The sequence below is a fragment of the Anabrus simplex genome, chromosome 6 (assembly GCF_040414725.1).
Source record: "Anabrus simplex isolate iqAnaSimp1 chromosome 6, ASM4041472v1, whole genome shotgun sequence".
Taxonomy (NCBI): Eukaryota; Metazoa; Arthropoda; class Insecta; order Orthoptera; family Tettigoniidae; genus Anabrus; species Anabrus simplex.
Genome location: NC_090270.1, coordinates 4,930,039 through 4,953,385, shown reverse-complemented (window position 1 = coordinate 4,953,385; position 23,347 = coordinate 4,930,039). Strand labels below are relative to the sequence as shown.

The following is a 23,347-nucleotide window of genomic DNA, read 5'->3' as shown; positions in this document are numbered from 1 at the left end:
AAGTGCGGCCTGTATCCAATATTCGGGAGATAGTAAGTTCGAATCCCACTGTCGGCAGCCCTGAAAATGGTTTTCCGTGGTTTCCCATTTTCACACCAGGCAAATGCCGGGGCTGTACCTTAAATAAGGCCATGGCCGCTTCCTTCCCACTCCTAGCCCTTTCCTGTCCCATCGTCACCATAAGACCTATCTGTGTCGGTGCGACGTAAAGCAACTAGCAAAAAACTATAGTCCACTGAGGTTAGGCCCCTCTGAGATGGTGTCGGGAAGGGACATGTCAAGAAGGGCAGCTAGTCTTAAAACTAGAGTCCTTGGGCCCCCTCTGAGATGTCGGGAAGGGGCAAGGTCGAGAAGGGCAGCTAGCCTTAAAACTATAATCCTCTGAGGTTAGGCCCCTTCTAAGATGGTGTCGGGAAGGGGGATATAAAGAGAAAAGAGGGATAGCCATCTAACGGTAAAACTGCGAGGAGGAGGACGACGAGGAGGAACATGGCTAAGTCCCGTCAAGATGCAACAGTGAGGTTAGCAATCATTCGGGGCATGTCAAGAAGGGCAGCTAGCCTTAAAACTAGGGTCCTTCGGCCCCGTCTAACATGGTGTTGGGAACGGGCATATGGAGAAGGGCAGCTAGCCTCAAAACTGTAATCCTCTGACGTTAGGCCCCTCCTTCGGGAGGACATCTAGCTAGGACCCTGTGAGGTTACACCCCTCCAAGATGGTGTCGCACATGGCTGAGTCCATGAAGATGACAGCAGTGAGGTTAGGGTCGTTCAAAATTCCGCTTGTCAAAAGCACGTGGCTAAGTCCCGTCAAGATAACAGCAGTGAGGTTAGGGTCGTTCAAAATTCCGCTTGTCAAAAGCACGTGGCTAAGTCCCGTCAAGATAACAGCAGTGAGGTTAGGGTCGTTCAAAATTCCGCTTGTCAAAAGCACGTGGCTAAGTCCCGTCAAGATAACAGCAGTGAGGTTAGGGTCGTTCAAAATTCCGCTTGTCAAAAGCACGTGGCTAAGTCCCGTCAAAATAACAGCAGTGAAGTTAGGGTCGTTCAAAATTCCGCTTGTCAAAGGCACGTGGCTAAGTCCCGTCAAGATAACAGCAGTGAGGTTAGGGTTGTTCAAAATTCCGCTTGTCAAAAGCACGTGGCCAAGTCTCGTCAAGATAACAGCAGTGAAGTTAGGGTCGTTCAAAATTCCGCTTGTCAAAAGCACGTGGCCAAGTCTCGTCAAGATGACAGCAGTGAAGTTAGGGTCGTTCAAAATTCCGCTTGTCAAAAGCACGTGGCTAAGTCCCGTCAAGATGACAGCAGTGAGGTTAGCCACGTTCACTTGTTCAAAATTCCACGCTGTTCTGTCAAGAGAACAGCAGTGAGGTTAGCCATGCACACTTTTTCAAAATCCACGCCAAAACAAGTCCACGAGCTTAGGACCTGTCAAAGTGATGGCTGTCAGGTTAGCGATGTTCACTTGTTTAAATTCCGAGCCCAAGTGGCCAAAAAATGTAAGGTTGGTACCTGTCAAGATGGCAACAGTGAGGTTAGCCACGTTCACTTGTTCAAATTCTGCGCCCACATGGCCAGAAAGGTAAGGTTAGGACCCGTCAAGATGGCAGCTGTCATTGTCACATTGACAGCTGACACTCAAATTCTCTGCCCACGTAGCCAAAATGTAAGGTTAGGACCAGTGAAGATGGCAACAGTGTGGTTAGCGACGTCTTCTTGTTGAAATTCTGTGCCAAAACACAAAAATGAGGTTAGTGTCTGTCAAAAACACGTGTTTGTGACGTCACGGTCACGTGGCCATGACGTAATTGGTCAATGACCTAGTGGGAAAATGCTGATTCAGCTCCCCTTGTTTTAGAACCACCCCCACTGCCCTAGTACTCCCCTTGTAGGGAGTAAATGTTAAATGACACAAGTAAGTTGTGATGTATTTAAGCGATATCAAAGGAATATTATAGCAATGCCAGTTCTCTGACCTACTGCCATTCTGTAAATGTTTGCCAAAATGTTTTGGACAATAGCAGGGACCTAAAGGAATGGTGTAAAAAGATTCACGTGGTTTTGCATCCTTCTTCCTCCACCTAGGGCATTGTATTTACTTATATTAGGCAACCACACGTTTGGCTTGCACCACAGAGATTTCAGTCATCAATTAACATATCCTGAATTTAACTGTGATATTCTTCTTGTCGTGAAATCAATTGGAGTGTTATAATTAGTTACTGAAAAATATATTCACAGCTTGTACTAATACGTCACGTACTATTTTCCTGATATTTTCCTGATGATGACGATGTATGCCGCAGGGTGATATGCATAAAAACATACAAATTGCAGTATTAAGAATTCATAGTAAATACTGTGATGTGCATGTATTGAGTTCATTAGGAAACACTTTCACTCTGAGTGAAGTCTCGGGAGCTTAGTGTTTGCTAAGTTCAGTAGTACTTGCTATGAATCAGATGCATAAGCAATTGCTTTTATTGCTAAGTGTGTACTAAGTAAAATCATAGCATATTTCCTAATAATCACATTATTTCCATACGCACAGAAATATGAACTTAAAAGAGATCCCAGATATTTTACATTCAAACATGAGATTACATCTTGAAAGGGATCATAGTACAGTGCATGCAGACTACTGAATATTGATCAGTTTACTACTGATGCAACAGTAGCTGGTAAATATTCTTCACATGTTTCTAGAGATTTTGATTAATAAAATGATAAAGAGGGTGAGAGTAGTGCCAACACGCTCAGATAAGACATGGGAGTGGTCAGGTGGCACTAGGGAGTGGTGTTGCTGTATGGCGTTGAAGTGAAGAGTGTCGATTTCACAGCTCTAAAGCATGTTTTCAGAAGGTGATCAACATTCGTGGATCTTAATCGAGGTTGCCGGTTTTAAAAATGCATCAGAATCAGGATTACGTGAAGCCTGTACAGTATAGGATGGGTCGTGCTGCTCAGAATGAGACTGCGGTCTCGTTTCCATAGACCATCCATGGACAATCTGGGAATTATTCTTACAAGTATCTGTAGGTACTCCAAGGTGTAGGTCGTTCACTTGCTGTCATCGACAGAGAACGGCTTGCCATCGATTCCCAACGGCTTTGCGACATTAGACTTTGCAGGTGACTATATTGAAGGAATGTACGTGTTAGTTCATTAAATACTGCATTCTGTCAATATTCCCCCTATTTTATTTGCAGTCCTTTTAGTAACGAAGATCATTAAATTCAGTTGTGCGAGGGATCTTAATAAAAATGATTAAACTGTCCAGATAATACATTACCTCATTTACTCGCATATTAGACCCTGTTTTCCTCCAGTTTAACAGTAGCACAATATTTTTATTGATTCCAACACTCTTTGTGGAATTACAAGATGGGTTATGACAAGGCCACTTACTGTAGCACTTTGATACCGACCTCAGGATATTTTTGCCGCTTTCATTTTCTCATTTTGGTTACACCAGTATCTGATTATGTTAGGTTTCATATAAAACTCTCTGGTTGCTGGTTCAGAGGTTTGCTTCTTTTTGTGGAAAGGAAATTTGAAAGCTGTGGTAAAACTAGACTTCATGTTTTTTTTTGCATTATTCAGCTCCATAATTTAGACACAAACCTCTGTTACCAGCAGGTCATCACAAAACATGGGTATGAAAAGGAAGTTGTTATGACAAAAGTCACACTTTCCGGTTTTAAAGCTAACACAAACCTGTAAAAAGTAACACATAATGTGTACTTTGTATAAACTTGCCGTGATGTTATGAATAAGTGACACTGTCACCTTGCTCCGCTGTTGTTGGATGTGCTGTCCTGAGAGTGGTTCCGCCTCCTCATCCCAATATAGCTTATTCAAACCCGGCAGAGGTAGTCACATTTTTGAAGGGCGGAAAAAAATCCATTCAGCACTCCATGTTATATGATGTCCGCATATAAAAGAACTCTGGTAACACATTTAGTGTTTACCCAACAAAATGCATTAAAACTGAGACATAGACGTCCAAGAGAGATTCGGCTTACTCTGCCAAAAAACAGAAATGTGAGCAAGCAGCCATATGCCTTGCAGACGGTAGCTGAGGTCATCGCCATCATAATAATTACTTCCAGCCAAATGCTGGGATAGTTCCTATTCATAGGCGCATGTCGTCACCCAGTTTCATTTGATCTTCATTAGCTTCTGAAGTGAGGTTGACATCATCCGACATGCATAGAGTGTGCAGTCTGATGTTATGGAACTCTACCTTCTACACCATTTCCTGGACAATAGAATGTGTTCAAGAACTCCTCACTCAGCCTTTCTCAAAAAAAGGAAGGGAGGTCCACTATTCAATGCCATTTCATTAAATACCAAATATCTTTATTAGATATAAGGGACTAGTTTTGACTCTATAAACCGGGTCATCTTCAGCCTTAGTTACCAGTTAGAAAAACATATAAAATCTTATACAACACAATCACCAATATTCCACTGACATATATATATATAACTTATTGACAAACAGTGTTGATTAGCACTTACGTGTCATGGTTAAAATATGAATATTTACACTTATGTCTTTTGTTGCATGAATAACTTGTGTTAAGGTAAAACTATATGAATACACAATCACAGTTAAAAGAGATAAATAAGCTTGCCTATTGGCTCAATGGATACAGACACAAGTTCATCAATAAAATAATTAGCACAACCAAAAGATGCCCAGCCAGGGAAACAACAAATAATAAAAGTTTCTCTTTATTTACATTAAAACAACCCCAATATATATTAAATCAGCAACATTTAAAAAAGTATAATTAGAGGTAAGGTAAGGGTGTATTCTGTCCGAAGGGAGGTCCGAACCTCTGCAGAGTTGTGCCTAAGCCAGAATTTACGTACGGTAGGGTGGCCAGTTCCTTTCTGCTCCTCAATTCCCTTACCCTTACCCACCCAAATCTTGACCACGCCCAATGTTGCTTAACTTCAGAGATCTCACAGGATCCGGTGTTTCAACACGGCTACGGCCGTTGGCAGTATAATTAGCAAATAGCCTTTAAAATGAATAATTATAGTTATTCCATTTTTCATAATACACGGCCTATCAATCAAATCAACAAATTTTCTCAGTCAGGAGTCTATAAATTAAAATGCCAAAACTACGGTATTACCTATGTAGGCCAAACACGCCGTAACTTCCGAATCATGTACATGTGAAATATAATAGATTGTGCGCTATAGCACAGCACAAACACAAATCAAAACATAACTTTATGTCTAAGTATCATAAAAGGTCCACATTCATCTTGATCGATACTTGAACTCCAATCTTAATCTTAGTGAGATTTAATTATCCCTATTTACAAAAAAAGCATAAACTTAAAAGTAGTAGAGCAAACCTTTCAACTTCCACTCCTCTGTGCCTCCGTAGCATGCATGCCCCCCATTTTCAGTGTTGGTCTTCACGTGTCTACATCAGAGATAGTAGCACCCTAATACAATCTTATATTTTATATCGGATCATTTTCTTCTTGTTCCAGATATTCACACTACACTGAATTGTTTGATCATTCCAACTTCGTTGGAAGTCTACCAACTCAACATTCAAATTGTGAATTTCCCCTAGTTGAATATCGTGCCTACTGTTATGCCCTGCTACTTAACATAATTATATTATAGAGGTTATACGCCATACATAAACACCGTTATGAAAATATTACCATACCAACAGATGGTGCAATTCATTACTCAAAGATTTTAATGTGTTACGTGAAATTATTTATCACTTTTAATTGTGAATGTGTATTCATATAGTTTTACCTTAAAACAAGTTATTCGTACAACCAAAGACATAAGTATGCTGTAAATAACCATATTTTAACCATGACACATAAGTGCTAATGAACACTGTTTGTCAATAAGTTTCATATATATTTCAGTGGAATATTGGTGAAATGAAGAGATAAGGAAAAGGATAGGAATCTTGAAACTTCAAGACAGGATAGAAACAACAAAGCTAAAGTGGTATGGGCATGTGATGAGAATGGGAGAAGAGAGAGTGCCAAAATAAGCTTTTTCAGAGAAGTTAACAGGAAAGACACCACGAGGAAGACCTCGAAAGAGGTGGACAGATTCAGTGTGGGAGTGCATAGAGAAGAGGGGAGGAAACCAGAAGATGTACTTAAAAAGGAAAAGAGTAGTGGAGAGACAGGCAGCGGCGGAGGTCCTTGATTCACAGCCCGACCCGGGAAGCTGGAAACAGGAAATGAAGATGATGATGATGATTGGTGATTGTGTTGTATAAGATTTTATATGTTTTTCTAACTGGTAATTAAGGCTGAAGGTGACCCAGTGTATAGGATCAAAACTAGTCCATTATATCTAATAAAGATATGTCTGCAACTGAGAGGCAAAAGGGCGTATGTCCATTCTTTGTGATTCTGAGTTACGGCCATTTTTGTGTTCGGTATAATCGACCGCATCTATGGAATAAAGGCAGTTGTCCTGTTGCGATTCCCTGTGGATTTAGAGTGTGGAATAAAGGCGGTAGTCCAGAGTGCTTTTAGGATGGAAAGGGCACATGTGGGACATCCGCCCATTTTTTTCTAAGTCATTTCTCTGCGGGAAGAAAGAGTCAATTGACATTCGCCTTATGCCTACATTATTAGAGTACAATAATGAAGTCTGCTTATTATTGTGAATGTTATTATAGTTTCCTGTGTTATGGGAATATGAAAGACCTGCAATATCGCATGCAAATTAGCATTAAAACAACAACAGTGAAATATTGTAAGCCACAAGAAGTTAAAATTTATGTGAGATTTTGATATTTGAACGGATGCAAAATGAATAGTTTTTCAAGAGGGAAGATGATATTGCAACTTGCTTTGAAGCAAGCACGTGAAGTGAGACAAATATATTTATGTTTCTTACTGAAGAGTTCCGTAATAGCCTACATTTTGTTATCGACTATGCTTTGTGGAGTGACGCCCTAATCACCAACTTTGATGTATAGATTGAAGTAATACTAACTTCAACTGATTAAAATTAGATCCCATTAATGTATGCTGTATTCTTAGTAATATCTTAATCATTATTATTACTGTTTTAGTGCTATTTATTAACATTAAACTCAACTCCAAAACTTCCACTAAAAATATCGCATATTGCTAATGTAAATAAATAATATTCCCATGTGAAGAGACACTGGACGGCAAGTGTCCACATGAGAAACCTGTGGGTGAAGAGCATATGGAAGACTTGCAGGATGACATTACATCAGACTTCTCTGACTTGGACCCAAATTATGAACCTGAAGGTAGTAAAAGAGGGCTATCTGTAGACAGTCAATTTGTACCCACAACATTATGCCAAATATAATAATTATTAATATTATTATTATCATAAAGTTACTTTTAATTTAAGAATGTCAAAATAACTCAAGAGGCACGTGAGTTACCAGCAACAAACGGAAAAGTAAAAGAAGGAGTAGTATATCGTGGGAGATAAAGGATCCGAGACCCCTCAAGTTGGAAAAGAAATAGTGCTAAAAGAGGCAGGGTGTTTGGGGCACCTTTTAAATCAGTGAAGGGTGGGAAGGAAGTTCCAGCATGCACACTTAAGCCTCCATGTGAGTGTAGAATGAAATATGCCAAGAAATTAACTGAAGAGTAACGGAAAAATATATTTGACGCCTTTTGGAAGGAGTCTAGATCTTCGGGGCAGAAATGTCAGATGATAAGAACCTTGGTGAAGGGAATTCCAGAAAATAGACATGGAACTCATAAGGAAATGGGTAGTTCTACAGAGAGAAGAAAGATTATAAAACTACACACACACATGGAAGTGGATAGTATTGAAACTCACCAACCTGGAGATCGCGGTACCACGTGATCGGGCTCAGTTCGTTAGAACATGCCAGGTAAAGAAGCCGATAGTCGTCCAAGGGATGGTTGGCAAAACAAGACGAGATGAAATTCGCAATGAGAATGTCAGGGACATGGCTCAGGCGAGCAGAATGCAGAATAACATAACTCTGCGTGGACTCAGATGGTATGGTCACATGCGAAGGATGGATCCTGATCGCATACCCAGAGAGCGGCCAAGACATGGTGACGAGGAGGGGACTGGGATCGCATTGAAGAAGGAGAAAAGTACAAAGACAGCTCGCATCCAGGAGATAGTGGGTTCGAATCCACTTGTTGGCAGCCCTGAAGGTGGTTTTTTGTGGTTTCCCATTTTCACACCAAGCAAATGCTGGGGCTGTACCTTAAATAAGACCACAGCCGCTTCCTTCCAAGTCCTAGGCCTTTCCTATCCCATCGTCGCCATGAGACTTATCTGTGTCAGTGCAACGTAAAGCCACTAGCAAGAAAAGAAAAAGACAGAAGTTGGTGGAGAGGATTCATTCACCGACCCATTGTATAGATGGAACAACGTGGGATATGTATGCACAATTCTACTGCACTTATATAACTAGCAATTGGCATAAATGTGCAGCCAATTACTGTTTTTAGATTATACTGTAAAATTAACAAAATGGACATGCCCTTTTGCTTGTCGGGTACGGATTTGGTATTTAAGAGGTGGACTTCCCTTCCTCTGTTTGTCACTGTTCATTGTCAGTACAGAACAAAATGAATTGTATTACATACAGTATGATTTAAAAGAGCCTTTCTCAGTAAGACAGTGGTGACCAGGTGCAGTATCTCTATACTGCATAGGTAAATAAGTGGGGAACAAACTTTTCACTCGCCAACTCGGTCTCTGGACTTGAATCCTCCTGACTGCATTCCTTTTGTGTCACATCAAGTCCCCTCGAAAGTGAACAACTATATTGTCACTACTCTTGATTAAGCAAGTCATTGATAAGATGCGTGTGTCATAGGGACGCAGAACCACACGACCTTTTATGATGTACACTTTCATGACCACTAAATGAAATGATCATATATATCATTTTGGGAATGTTAGGTTGTGCAATGCTCATTACATGCTTATGTGTTTAGAACCTGCAAACCAGGGTCATCTTTCTGCTTGAGTCTGGAGGCCCTGGAATGAACTGTAGGATCTCACAGGGTTGCTTTATCTCGAGTCTGGTTACTATGGAGTGACAGATGCCACTAACATCGTTATTATTGCTCTGAAGACGATCCTGGTTGCAGGTTCAAAATGTGTCAGCTTATAATAAGTATTACACAACCTAACATTTCCAAAATGATATATTATAATGCCATTTCCTTATATCCCTACTGTGATCCCTCCTCCTGAAGCTGGAAAGCAGAATCGAGCTCACTGAGGGCTGTATGCAACTGCTGATTTCAGATTCGAGAAGTCAGACACGAGAACGTAATTCCCTTCATTGGAGCGTGTGTGGATCACGGAAACATCTGTCTGCTGACAGCTTACTGCGCCAGGGGCAGTCTGGAGGATGTGCTGGCCAACGAAGATCTCCATCTCGATAATATGTTTGTGTCGTCCCTCGTGGCCGATTTACTAAAGGTGGGTTACGATATACCTGGCACAGGACAGATTGAAACTATTGAGGTATAAGTGGGCCAGTTGCACTTGCCCAGCGGAGGCGCAGCTATTTGGGAATTCGACCAAAGACCTCTTGAGTACTACACTTGCTTATTGGAACACTCCACTGTGAAATTATCATATATCATATCTTTGCTCTGTTCTTCCTGAGTTCAGTTGGAATCTCTTCTTGGTTATTTTAGTTCCGCCTTCTAGTACATCTTCTCCTTTCCCTGAGGATGTATTTTTCTTTCTACAAATCTTCCACCTATCTTCTTCATATAGTATTAAATGTATTGCTTATCTTTTACAACATACTATTCTATCCTTGTAGTCTCTTAATTCTTCCACATCTGAGGTCAGGTTCTGCTTACATAACGCATCTACTGTTATTTTAGCCTATCTGCATTTGTTGTGCGTTACACACTGTGTGCATTTTTCTTGACTTTAAGTGCAGGTATCCATTTCTTTCCTGAATGAAGCTTAACCCTACGCGGCCGGAACCGTTTTATATCTGTACGCGGACTGAAAATATGGCAAATTAAAACTCGTCTAGAATTATCGAACACTGGCTATAAACATGTATATTGAATATTGGACGTACTCCATTGCATAGGTCCATAGGATATTATTGAATATTTTAGCGGCGGCATGTTTGTGCAAGAATAAGGCATAAGAGTCATACCACAAATAAGTTTTATGCCAATTAAAGCCCTTATATCAGACAGTGTTGGAGATGACCAGTCTTTGATTATACATCTTCTAGTGGAAGTGTTGCCTGTTCTTTCCATTTGTTACCCTGATTTGCTCTTTCCTGGTGAATTATGTCAAAAATTTCAGTATCAAAAAACCGCGAAAAGTACTCTGTAGCCTCGGTCGCCATGTCAAAATATGAACGTAAAATTGGTCCTCGATTAATGTTATATATCAGAATGGTAATTGAAGATCCTGGGTCCAAGTTACTCACATCACTGCTTTTGTCAGCTGTTTTGTTCTCCAGGGCACTTGAGTCGCTCTTCCAGTGAAAAGACTCGCTACTTAAATTTCCACCTTTGGACACTTCAAATGAAAAATCACTTTCATCTACATTCGTAGAGTCCGAAATTGAAACAGTCTATTGCTCACCGACTCTCTTCTTACCAACGATGTCTCAAAATAGCTATATAAATTGCACAAAGCCGGTCTCAAAACTCATGACGTAAAACATGATAGCCTCTTACAGCTTGCAAAAAGCTAACAGGGAGATAACACAACTCTATTCGAGGATTCCGCTTCAGCCAGACCTATAAGTGACGTTTGCTGTCATCTGTTGAGATTTTTATTACTACATGCGCCAGTGACGCTGGACTTTAACATATCCACACAGATGCACACAAGATGCTATCAGTTAGTGCAATGAATTTTATTCATATAAATACACAAATTAACACACACATAACCTTAATCACAGTATCACAAAACAAAAACACTTCACTTGTAAAATATCAACAAAGCCACCATCTATAACCCTCTTGGAGCCAAGAGCCGATCTGGTCGGCCGCTCGCCATCAGCTGGAAGAGGCCAGAGCTCCGCCTCCACTCTACTACTGTATAGTGCCAGGCCGTTTTCAGTGGAAATCCATGTATTTTAAAATTCGCGTATATCTGCCGGTGTATAGCAAATACCGGCATGAAATTTTCTACATATCGACTACGTAGAATAAGAAACTGGTTTGGAATGATATAAAGAGTCAAAGACGTTTTATTGTTGATTTATAGTTGTCGATAACGTTTACTTTTAGGAAGAGAAAAATATTTTCGCACTTTCTCTCTCAATATCTACTTTGAAAAAATAATTTACGATACAAAAGAATGTACGTAATTATGTATAATGTATTTCTAAATACAATTCTATAGAATAACTAATTTGAACGAGAAAAATAAAAACGTAAAAAATAAAAATTCAAACATATGTCACTAATAAAAACAGGACAATTTTACTCACCGATAAAATTCGAGTGTATGTATCGATGTTTGGGAAATACTGACAACAAATTTTCTACGTACGGACAACGCAGTATTAAAATAATTCTGAATTATTAAATAAGTAAAACAATAGTAGTTGATATTATAGTTTTTGTTTTCAGAAAAAATCGTTTCTCGTTTTCGGTTGTAGTATATATTAGAAAAATAATTTTACAATACAACAGAATTTACGAAATTAAGAAATGTATGGCACTAAAACCGTGATTTGTTTTGACCTACTAAGCGACCGCTGCTCAGTTTGGTACCTGCAGTTTATGAGGTGAATCATGGTCAGTGAGACGGATCCTCTCAGTAATTATTCTTGGTTTTCCAGACCGGGGTCGCCCTCTCACCCTCAGATATCTCCTCAATTGCAATCACTTACGGTCACTTAGATTGAGTGAACCTCGAACCAACCCTCAGGACCAGGCGAAAATTCTTGACCTGGGCGGGAATCGAACCCATGACCTCCGGGTGATAGGCGGGCACACTACAGTTGGCCCACGGAGACCGGCATTTAGGTAATGATAGAGGACTATATGTGACTATAAGGTTTAGCAGAGAGTAAGTGAAAAGTAAATTGAAGTGTGATATGGGCGGAGAATCAGACGGTAGGGCATGTTTAGGTCCAAGAACTTCCTTGAAGGAGACAGGAGGTTGAGGAATGTTGTCGGATTCATTGGGACAAATTTCTACAAAATGTTCTCCAGAGACATCATCATCATATTCGTTATCACTAGTTTCATCTACCACCATATTCAGAGTAGCTTTAGTGCTGTTAGACACAATTAAACATCTCTTCTTTAGCTGCGATGATTGCGCGGACGTGTCCGGTATAATTTCGTCGCTACTCTCTGAACTAAATTCCCTATCGCTATCCCATAAATTACCCGCGTTAACGCACTGTTCTAAATACGGCATTAATTCATTGTCATCAATACCTGCTGAAAAATTATCACGTGATCAACATACAGTACCATTTTCCTGTCACAAATCCACTCACTGCAAGGAGCAAATTTCTTGCTGACCGGTTAGCGGTATTTGTAAACACAGGAAACGACTCTTGTGAAAGGTATAACACCCTCTTAGAACTGCCAAAGCAAGGCCAGGCGCACAATAACGTGTAGCCCCTTTACTACAGGTTGTAACAAAAGTATGCACGTCACTATAGGTTGCCTCAAAATGATGTATATCACAGAATTTTAAGCCGGCCGATGTAATCGGCTCTGGCAACTTCCGACTGGATTGTTAACGGCCGACCAGATCGGCTCTGGCAATTTAAAGGGCGGATGCTCGCACTACCGCCTGGCAGAAAGAGAGTTAAATAGTTGACAACTGACACCGAATACCACCGAGGTTACACTTGGAAACACAGTTGAAAACAGATGACTACCAATCAATTCAACGTGGAGACTGCCTTAACTCGGCATGTCAGCCACGTGCTACTACCAATAATTCTCTTCCAACAACTTCCAAACCACAACTTCAGTACCTAACTCAACAGTAACTAACTTCGCCGTCAAGATCGTCTCTTTATATATATCTGGCCAGATTTCCAAAAATTACATTACAAAAAACTACCGGTACCTTCTGTAATATTTCAGAGTGTCCAATACATAAATTACAATGTAGGTATAGAATATTCTTAAACGTTCTAGTGTCTATACCATTCTGGAAGTTACAGTGTGTTTCACAATTTATGGTTTATGATTTATATATGCAGGTAAGAATAAATTATAATATTAATTTACAGGTATTTACATTAACGGAACTGATATCAATGTCTATGTACAACACATGTTCATGACATAACCTCACACACAATACGATCATTCCACTACATAAATAATAACAATACTAATACTAAATGGATGTACACTTCATACAAGTAATAATAATAATAAGAATAAGAATAAGAATAAAAATAAAAATAAGAATAATAAGAATAAGAATAAGAATAATTGGTCCGGGATATATGTGGAACAGCAGAGGTGAAAGAAGGTGCCGGGATGAATGGGTCTAACTACAGAGTCAAAGTTAATTTAAAATTTTAACAAAGGTTATATTTTCCAGAAAACAATAGAAATTTGATAGCTTTTCACTTTAGGGAAATTACAAAGACATAGCAATCTAAAAACAAAGGATCCAAGAATTTTAACTCTCTTGGGCTACAAGCCCCTAGTTTTACAATTTCGAGCTCCTAGCTCAACGCCCAAATTTGTTCAAGGGCAGAAATCCCCTATTAACCTGGAGCACTTGCTCCCACTTTACAATGTCAAGCCTCCCAGAGACATTTTTACAACACTAGAAAAGAGCTGACACGCTCTCAGCTTTTCAAGCCTATTCAAGGCAACATCAGACTTTACAATTACTTGCCATCAAGGCACAATTTACACAAATGAAACGAGGGTATCTCGTACCCAACCTACTGGGCCTTAGCAGAAAAAGAACAGGTTAAGTAAATGGCCCGAAACAACGAGTTGAATGGATGCGTGTACTTGCACTCCTAAATATACATTCTTAACACCTAAAAGGCACTAGGCCGATGAAACAGGGGCTATTCCCAAACTATGGAGGTGGCTCGTATAATAATAATTTAAGACATTACAGGAAGGAAGAAAACCAGTTACAAAACGTAGTTACCTCAAACCAATATGATGGGGAGCTCGAGAGGGTAAATCACTCTCTATCCCCGAATTACAGTTGCAGATTTTATGAAGTGTTTATATAATCCGGCAGAAAATTACATTTTTAGAAAAATAGGTTACATGGTAAAAGTTTCGGACCTTTTCCGCGGGTTAAACTGCTGAGCTAGCAAGAAATAAATATGTTAAACGGCCATTACTTTGCTGACGAACTGCTGCCTGATGAAAGACGCACCACCCGCCTCCTGCTTCACATACACACACTCAGCTAGATGTTGATCAAATGGCCAAGAGACGTGAAAATTTGCAGTTTATAAACCCTCGGGGAATGGTGGAGACATTTCATGAATAATCAAGCCACTCCCTCTTACTTTTATTGGCGGATACAAGGTTACACACAAAATCGAAGAAGAAACCCGTGATTGGTTAGAAATTATTTACAGAAATTAAGGATTGGCTGAATTCAAAACTGGCGTAAAGAAAAGATCAATATTTCCAACCCAAAAATGAACGAACATAATTTAGTAAAGAACAAACTTAGGAAAACAAAATTTCTTCAAATAAAGTTCCTTCACTTCGCGCCAGGGTGCATGATCATAGTTTTTGTAGTGACATCTGTTGCCGTAAGTCCAAACTTCCTGATAAATGGTAAACAAAACGCGTAGAATTGTATACAGTACTGGACACTTCACAATCACAAAATTAAGGAGGTAACATCTTCTGAGGAAAACTTTAAGTAGATTGAGTAGTAGTTTAAGTAGATTTAGTTCCAAGATCTGTGTTTCTCCTGTAGAGGAGTCCTAATTGGCGCAAGATGTAAATGTGCGGGGCAGAGGTGTACCGCCCGGTATAATAATAATAGTAATAATAGTAATAATAATAATAGTAATAATAAATTTTGTTCATTCATTCTTGGTTTGGCAATATTTATCTTTTCCTTCCGCCAGTTTCGAAGTTAACCAATCAGTAATTTCTGTAATTAATTTTCAGCCAATCCCATATTTCTTCTTCGATTTTGTGTGTACCTTTTGATGTTAACCAATAAAACTCAGTGGGTGTGTCTTGATCATTCATGAAAGGTCTTGAACCTTCCTCGAGGGTTAAAACCTGCTGATTTTCTTGCCTCTCGGCCACTTCATCAACATCTAACCTAGTGTATGAACGTGTAGCAGGAGGCGGGAAGGCCCTCTTCTATCAGGCAGCAGTTCTTCAGTAAGGTAATGGCCGCTTAACATCTTTATTTCTTGCTAGCTCAGCAGTTTAACCCGCGGGAAAGGTCCGAAACCTTTACCATGTTACCCATCTTTACAAATATGTAAATTTCTACCAGTTTATATAAAAACTTAAGTAAATTGGTAACTGTAATTCGGGGATAGAGAGTGATTTACCCTCTCGAGCTATCCCTTCATGTTGGTTTGAGGTGACTACGTTTTGGTAACTGATTTTCTTCTTTTTCTGAATGTTTTAAATTTTTCCTTATACGAGTCACCTCCATAGTTTGCGAATAGCCCCTGTTTCATCGGCCTAGTGCCTTTTAGGTTTTAAAATGTGTATTTAGGAGTGCAAGTATACGCCTCCATTCTTTTTGGTATTCCGGGCCATTTATTTAACCTGTTCATTTCCTGCTAAGGCCCAGTAGAATGGGTACAAGATACCCCCCGTGTCATTGTTGTAAGTCGTGCCTTGATGGCAATCAATGGTCAAGTCTGATATTGCCTTGAATAGGCGTGAAAAACTGAGAGCGTGTTAACTCTTTTCCAGTGTGTAATAGTGCCTCTGGGAGGCTTGAGGTTCAAAGTTGGGAGCAAGTGCTCCAGGTATTAGGGGTTTTCTGTCCTTTGGTAAATATGTGTTTGTGAACTGAGAACTCCGAAAATGTAAAGGGAGGGCTTGAAGCCCAAGTTCTGTTTATACTACCAATCTTATCTTTCCTAGAGTTAATTTTTGCTACTTGTACCTATAGCATTGTTACTTGTTGTTCAAAAAAAGAAGAGGAAAAAATATAACCTTGTTACAGTTTTAAATTAACTTTGATTTTGGTAGTTAGACCCATTCACCCTGGCACCTTCTTTCACCTCTGCTGATCCACTAAACCACGGTAACAAGTGGTAGCAGAGCGTGGTGGAATTGGTCTCAATTAAGCCCCTTTTCACGGCTAAACATTGCTTTTGATTTGAACTCTAACAATTTTCTCAGTAGCTGGAATTTTTTGTTCCGATCTTTTAAAATTGTAAGTTTTGTAAAGTTTCTGCCATCATGTCCAGCCCTCGCGAAGTCCTCCATCCCGGCTATTTGCGCAAGGAGGAATTAATTTATGAATTAGCAATTAGAAATGTTCAATCTGGTGGCACGGTTGCGGCCGATACCACCAAGCTTAAAGAATCCCTTGGAATGCCAATTAGTATCCCAAACTTGGGAGAGACAGATATTGATGAGGCTCTCTCCACGATCACGGACAACACTACTGAGCTAGCACCCGTAGTTAGTTATTTTTTGAAGTAAGTGATCTATCTCCAAATCAACTTAAAAGAGTACAAGCTACACTGTTCCATTTTTACCATAGAGTTAGTGATCTATTGAATCTTAAGTTAAACGACGTTCAGGGTAAGGAGTCTAGTGCTCTTGTTGAACACCTTTCTAAAATGTCCAGTAAGGTTAGTCAATTGTTATCTGGGTCTGCTACTCCCAAAACCGACCAAGCCCCTGTGAAACACACAGCTAATGAGGAGGGTTCTCCCAAGGGTAAAGAAGGTAGAAAATCTGTGGCTACTCAACAAACTTCTGCCCCATTAGGAAATGAATCTGAGCGTCGGACACATCTTCACCTGGGTTCAGTAGTTTGCTTCTACTAATGGTGTCATTGCATTCTTAAGGTTTTTAGTTGAATTTCAAGATCACGCTCTAGTGTTTTCTCTTTCCCCTTCTCAAATACTTCAGATTATTCGTCCTTCTTCTATTGGTGTCCTCTCAGACAAAATAGTAAGAGCCATATCTGAACAATATCCTATTGAAGATTTTCATGCACACCTTCTGGCAAATTTTATTCCGGCTCGAGCAAGGTCGTCATTAATACAAAAGTATTATTATAGAGTACAGCGACTGGATGAAAATCTTGCCGACTTCATCCAAGATATTAAGTTTTACACTAGGGTATTTGCTCTTCATTTCCCAGAAGATCAAATTGTTCAGGCCATTGTGGAAGGGATTTCTCCTCCCTACAGGTCATACCTATGTTTTGCGTCGCGTCCTCAAACCTTTGCTGAATTAGAGGCTATGGCTGTCTCAGCCGAAGGAGTTAGATATGCCGACACCTTACGTGACGCGAACGAGCCCCATCCGTCCTCGAGTAATTTTCGGCCTCCACCTCGCCAAGATATCCAAGATATTAAGTTTTACACTAGGGTATTTGCTCTTCATTTCCCAGAAGATCAAATTGTTCAGGCCATTGTGGAAGGGATTTCTCCTCCCTACAGGTCATACCTATGTTTTGCGTCGCGTCCTCAAACCTTTGCTGAATTAGAGGCTATGGCTGTCTCAGCCGAAGGAGTTAGATATGCCGACACCTTACGTGACGCGAACGAGCCCCCTCCGTCCTCGAGTAATTTTCGGCCTCCACCTCGCCGAACTTTCACAACCCGCAAATGTTATGCTTGTGGTTCGGCAGATCATCTCCGAACAAGTGCCCTTTTGTTAAATCTAGCGGGGCAAGGAATGGAGCAAGATCATCCCAAGGCTGTTTTAAATGCGGCTCGTTTTCCCATATAGCCAAGAATTACACCCCCTCCTTCTCAACTTCTGGAGCAACATACACCAGCGACAATAATCAAAAGTAACTAGTGGCATCGGCTGAGTCGGCGTGCTCACCGTCTTCAGGCTCAGCCCTTGTTAAACCAGACCAAAGCTCAGGGAAATGTCAGGGCTCTTCTAATTTATCATTCGAAGGTCCCAAAGAATGTCTTAGTATTGCGGCGGATACCCCCGCACTTGTACCATTTCTCAAAATTGAATTGAATGATGAACCCGTCACCGCTCTGTTAGATTCGGGCAGTGTGTGTTCCATTATTTCGGCTGAATGGTACTCTAAATTAAAGTCTGTCTGTAAATTTTCTGATTATTGTTTGTCTTCGGTTCAATGCGTTTCGGCTAACTCCTCTCCATTAGAAATTTTAGATTTCCTGTACGCCAAAATTCGTATTTCTAAATTTACTTGGAAAATTAAACTGTTTGTTGCTAAGCACTTGTCTTACCAAATTATATTAGGAGCAGATTTCATGTCTCACACCGGTCTTGTGGTCGACATTCAGAGCAAGCCGTGCACTTTCAAATTTGCTTGTAATTGTAAAATTCCTTTGCTTAAATGTAGTTATGTGTCATGTTCACGTGTTTCGCCTATCCAGGATAAGAGGTTGTTAGACCTTAGACATCTACCTGAGGAGCAGTCTGATAGTATTCGTGAGCTGTATCAGTCGTTTCCAGATGTTTTCTCCGATACTCTTGGTGTTAATGACCTTATCGAATACAAGATTGAGGTTGCGGATTCGATTCCAGTCCGATTTCCAGCTTATAGGTTATCTCCACCTAAAATGAAGGCTCTGAAGGAGATCATAGATCAAATGCTAACAGATGGTATAATTCGACCCTCTAAGTCGGCGTATTCATCGCCTATCTTCCTAGTTCCGAAACCTCAAGGTGGCTTCAGGCCAGTGATTGACTGTAGGGCGTTAAATCGGAAGGTGGTGTTACAATCTGTGCCCCTTCCCGACCTTCACTCTTGTTTCTCATGGTTTCGGAAAGCTAAGTTCTTTACCATCTTAGACCTTAATCAGGCGTGTAACCAAATCCCTCTAGCAGAGGAATCCAAACACTCCAAACACCTTACAGCTTTTGCCACGGATTGGAACTTGTATGAATACAACCGCGTGCCTTTCGGGCTCCCCACGGGAGCAGCCGTGCTTACGAGACTGCTAGGTAGGGTCCTCTCCGACATCAAATTCGAGTAGGCCTACTTATACCATTATCTTGATGATGTCGTCGTATTATCTGAGACCTTTGAAGAACATCCAGATCATCTGAAAGAGGTCCTCAATCGCCTTCGTAAGGCAGGGTTAACTGTGAAGTTATCTAAGGTCGCTTTCGCTAAGCCTTCCATGTCATTTCTAGGGCATGTTGTGTCGCCCGATGGCGTTTCGATCGATTGTTCCAGAACACAAGGACATCAAAGGTATTGTCAGGTTCATCGGCATGGTGTATTTCTTCAGGAAATGTATTCCTAACTTCGCTAACAGAGCGGCGCCCTTGAACTTACTCCGTAGTAAAGGCGTCAAATTTGAGTGGGGGCCTTATCAAAAAGCCGCTTTCGAAGACCTGAAATTAGCTCTTTGTAATGCCCCTGTTCTTGCTATGCCTGATTTCTCGAAAAAAATTCATTGTTCAAACCGATGCGTCATCGCCGGCGGTGGCTGCTGTGCTTCTTCAAGAGACTGAACTCGGAAGGCGACCCATCGCCTATGCATCTAGGACATTATCGGCCCAAAGAGGCCAAGTATTACATCTATGAACTTGAACGTTTGGCAGTCTTATTTGCGCTAGAGAAGTTCCGCCTCTATCTGGAACATGTGGAGACAGATAACCAAGTCTTAAGTTGGGTCTTAGCTAGGCCACGTCGTACTGGTCGTATAGCCCGCTGGGCCATCAGAATTTCTGCCTTCCAGTTTGATGTTAGGCATATAAGAGGGTTTGAAAATGTTGTGGACTAAGCCGTATGTTTTCTAATGATGTAGACACCTCTGAACAGGAAGACTGTTCTTCACTTCCCGACTCCATACCTCCTGGGGTAAATGCCATTTTAACTGATGCCCCCATATTGTTTAGAGATATTGAAAAATATCAACGTGAAGATCCAGTGCTGGCTCCTATTATGGAAACCCTTTCTTCTGTGGAACATGTCGTCCCTTATGTGTTGAGGAATGGGGTTTTATGTTGCCCGTCGAGGCATGATCAGAAGATGAAAGTTGTGGTTCCAGCTGTTCTTGTACCCACGATCTTCAAGTACTACCATGAGACCCCATTGGGGGAGGGGCATTTAGGCATCTTCAAAACCCGAGGAAAGATCCGAGAAATGTTCATTTGGAAAGGTATGGACGGTGAAATTCGTGAATTGGTAAAAGCTTGTAAATCTATTTTACTTAGTAAGCCCACCTTGCCCACTAAGCTAGGGCTACTATCTTCTCATCAAGCGTCGCGCCCCATGGAACGCCTCTACATCGACTACGTAGGACCCTTCCCCCAATCAAAGGGGAATGCTAATAAATTCATTCTCGTGTGTGTAGATGGTTTCACTCTATTTTCCTGGTTATTTGCGACTAAGCTGGCTACCGCTCAGTCCACCATTGCTTGTTTAAATGCCATCTTTGCTTCTTTTGGTCCATGTTAATACATAGTTTCTGATAATGCTAAGGCATTTATCTCCAATCTTTTCCGTAAATTCTGTTTCGCTTTGTCCATCTCCCATGTAACTACTTCGGCGAATTATCTCAACCATCTCTGGCGGAGCGGGTCAATCGTAATCTGAGATCGACTCTAATTGCCTATCATCATGAAGATCATTCCAGATGGGACACGTCCCTGCATTGGTTGGCCTTCCCTTTGAATTCGGCTGTTCATGAGTCCCAAAAGTTCACTCCTGCTTCCTTGATGTTTAAATTTGTGCCTAACGCGCTGCTCTCTAACCTTTGGTCACTTAATGATATTCTACCTGAGAAAATAGATCCCGTTAATATTAGAGATCTCTGGAAGAAGGCTAAGGCCAATCTTAAAGTTTCTCATGAAAAGGTTAGGGAAAGATATGTTCGTGGAGGGAGGCTCGCCAATCTAAGCTTGCCCCCAGATTTCATGGTCCGTGCATCATTTTAGATTTCCTGACTCCTGTTACATTGTTGGTGAGCAATCCAGCCACCGAGAGGATCTTTAGGGTCCATATTTCACAGATTAAGCCTGTGTAATATCTTTGTTAACTTAGCCACTAAACTTTGCTGGAACTCTGAAGGTTTTTTTTTTTCCCTAAATTTTAGGCCTTCTGCTCTTTGTTCCCTTTTCTGCTCTGTATACTTATGTACGATCTTCCTCTCTGGTTATTCTGCTGTCCTTTCCCTTGCGGCCATTACCAAGCCCCCGCCCCCTGAAAAAAACTCCTGTGGCTAAAATTTTCCACGCCGCAGGCCCCTCAGCCTCACCAACAAAGATCGTACCCCAAAATAACAAGTCACCAACAAATTCTGCCGCCGAGATCTGACTGTTTCAGTGCCCCGCAGCCGTTCGTCGCAGTACAGCCACCGAGGTGGGGTACGGGCCCACTCCACTCCCGTGATGTCTTCTTGTGTACGACGCGTCGGAGTCCATCTCCCGGCAAAGGCTGAAGTACGGCGCACCGGCCGCCAGCTCATCTGGGGACTGTACATATACCTTTGATCTGCGGCGTCCTTCACTACGACTACCCGTCTCATAGTAGCGGGAGAGGTGTATCTCAGGGTACTTGAGGGGTCCGGGCGACCTCGACTGGATACCGGCAGCGGCGGCAGGACTTGCCGTCAAAATGAACAGCATGTATTTCAAACGTATACAACAACTAAGACACTCTCAAGCCGGAGTTCAACTAACTCCTACCTATCTACTTTGAAAAAGAAATTTAACGTTCTTCAAAATTCTTCTACAAATCCATGTTAAAAGACTTTGGAAATTCTTAATGTCTCGTCCATATTCTTCCACAAATCTATCTGCAAATAATTAGTTATTTTCTTCAACATATGATAATATTTTTTCAAAAATTCTTCTGTGTCCCCTCTGGGAAGGACATTTGCGGGGGGAGGCCTGTACCCGGTGGTACACCTCTACGTTGCACATTTAAATCTTGCGCCAATTAGAACTCCTCTACTGGAGAAACACTGAACTTGGAACGAGACCAACTTAAATTTTTCCTCTGAAGATGTCACTGTGTGAATTTCGACTTGTTTATCAAGAAGTGTGGACATTCTCTCATAGATGTCTCTACTAAATAACTATGATCAAGCACCCTGGTGCGAAGTGAAGGAACTTTATTTGAAGAAATTTTGTATTCATCAGTTTTTTCTTTACTAAATTTTGTTCATTCATTCTTGGTTTGGCAATATTTATCTTTTCCTTCCGCCAGTTTCGAAGTTAACCAATCAATAATTTCTGTAATTAATTTTCAGCCAATCCCATATTTCTTCTTCGATTTTGTGTGTACCTTTTGATGTTAACCAATAAAACTCAGTGGGTGTGTCTTGATCATTCATGAAAGGTCTTGAACCTTCCCCGAGGGTTAAAACCTGCTTATTTTCTTGCCTCTCGGCCACTTCATCAACATCTAACCTAGTGTATGGACGTGTAGCAGGAGGCAAGGAGCGCCTCTTCTATCAGGCAGCAGTTCTTCAGTAAGGTAATGGCCGCTTAACATCTTTATTTCTTGCTAGCTCAGCAGTTTAACCCGCGGGAAAGGTCCGAAACCTTTACCATGTAACCCATCTTTACAAATATGTAAATTTCTACCAGTTTATGTAAAAACTTAAGTAAACTGGTAACTGTAATTCGGGGATAGAGAGTGATTTACCCTCTCGAGCTATCCCTTCATATTCTTTTGAGGTGACTACATTTTGGTAACTGATTATCTTCTTTTTCAGAATGTTTTAAATTGTTTCCTTATACGAGTCACCTCCATAGTTTGCGAATAGCCCCTGTTTCATCGGCCTAGTGCCTTTTAGGTTTTAAAATGTGTATTTAGGAGTGCAAGTATACGGCTCCATTCTGTTTGGTATTCCGGGCCATTTATTTAACCTGTTCTTTTCCTGCTAAAGCCCAGTAGAATGGGTACAAGATACCCCCCCCGTGTCATTGTTGTAAGTCGTGCCTTGATGGCAATCAATGGTCAAGTCTGATATTGCCTTGAATAGGCGTGAAAAACTGAGAGCGTGTTAGCTCTTTTCCAGTGTGTAATAGTGCCTCTGGGAGGCTTGAGGTTCAAAGTTGGGAGCAAGTGCTCCAGGTATTAGGGGTTTTCTGTCCTTTGGTAAATATGTGTTTGTGAGTTGAGAACTCCGAAAATGTAAAGGGAGGGCTTGAAGCCCAATTCTGTTTATACTACCAATCTTATCTTTCCTAGAGTTAATTTTTGCTACTTGTACCTAT

The 23,347-nt window shown here is 40.9% G+C and overlaps 1 protein-coding gene across 1 annotated transcript in view; it reads left to right on the top strand.

Moving 5' to 3' along the window:
• Gyc32E (Guanylyl cyclase at 32E) overlaps window positions 1–23,347 on the top strand; it is a 533,171-nt gene that overhangs the window by 400,041 nt on the left and 109,783 nt on the right. The window contains exon 11 of the mRNA XM_067149664.2: window positions 9,303–9,479. Coding sequence (XP_067005765.2) covers window positions 9,303–9,479 — 177 coding nt within the window. The remainder of the gene's footprint in view (window positions 1–9,302; window positions 9,480–23,347) is intronic.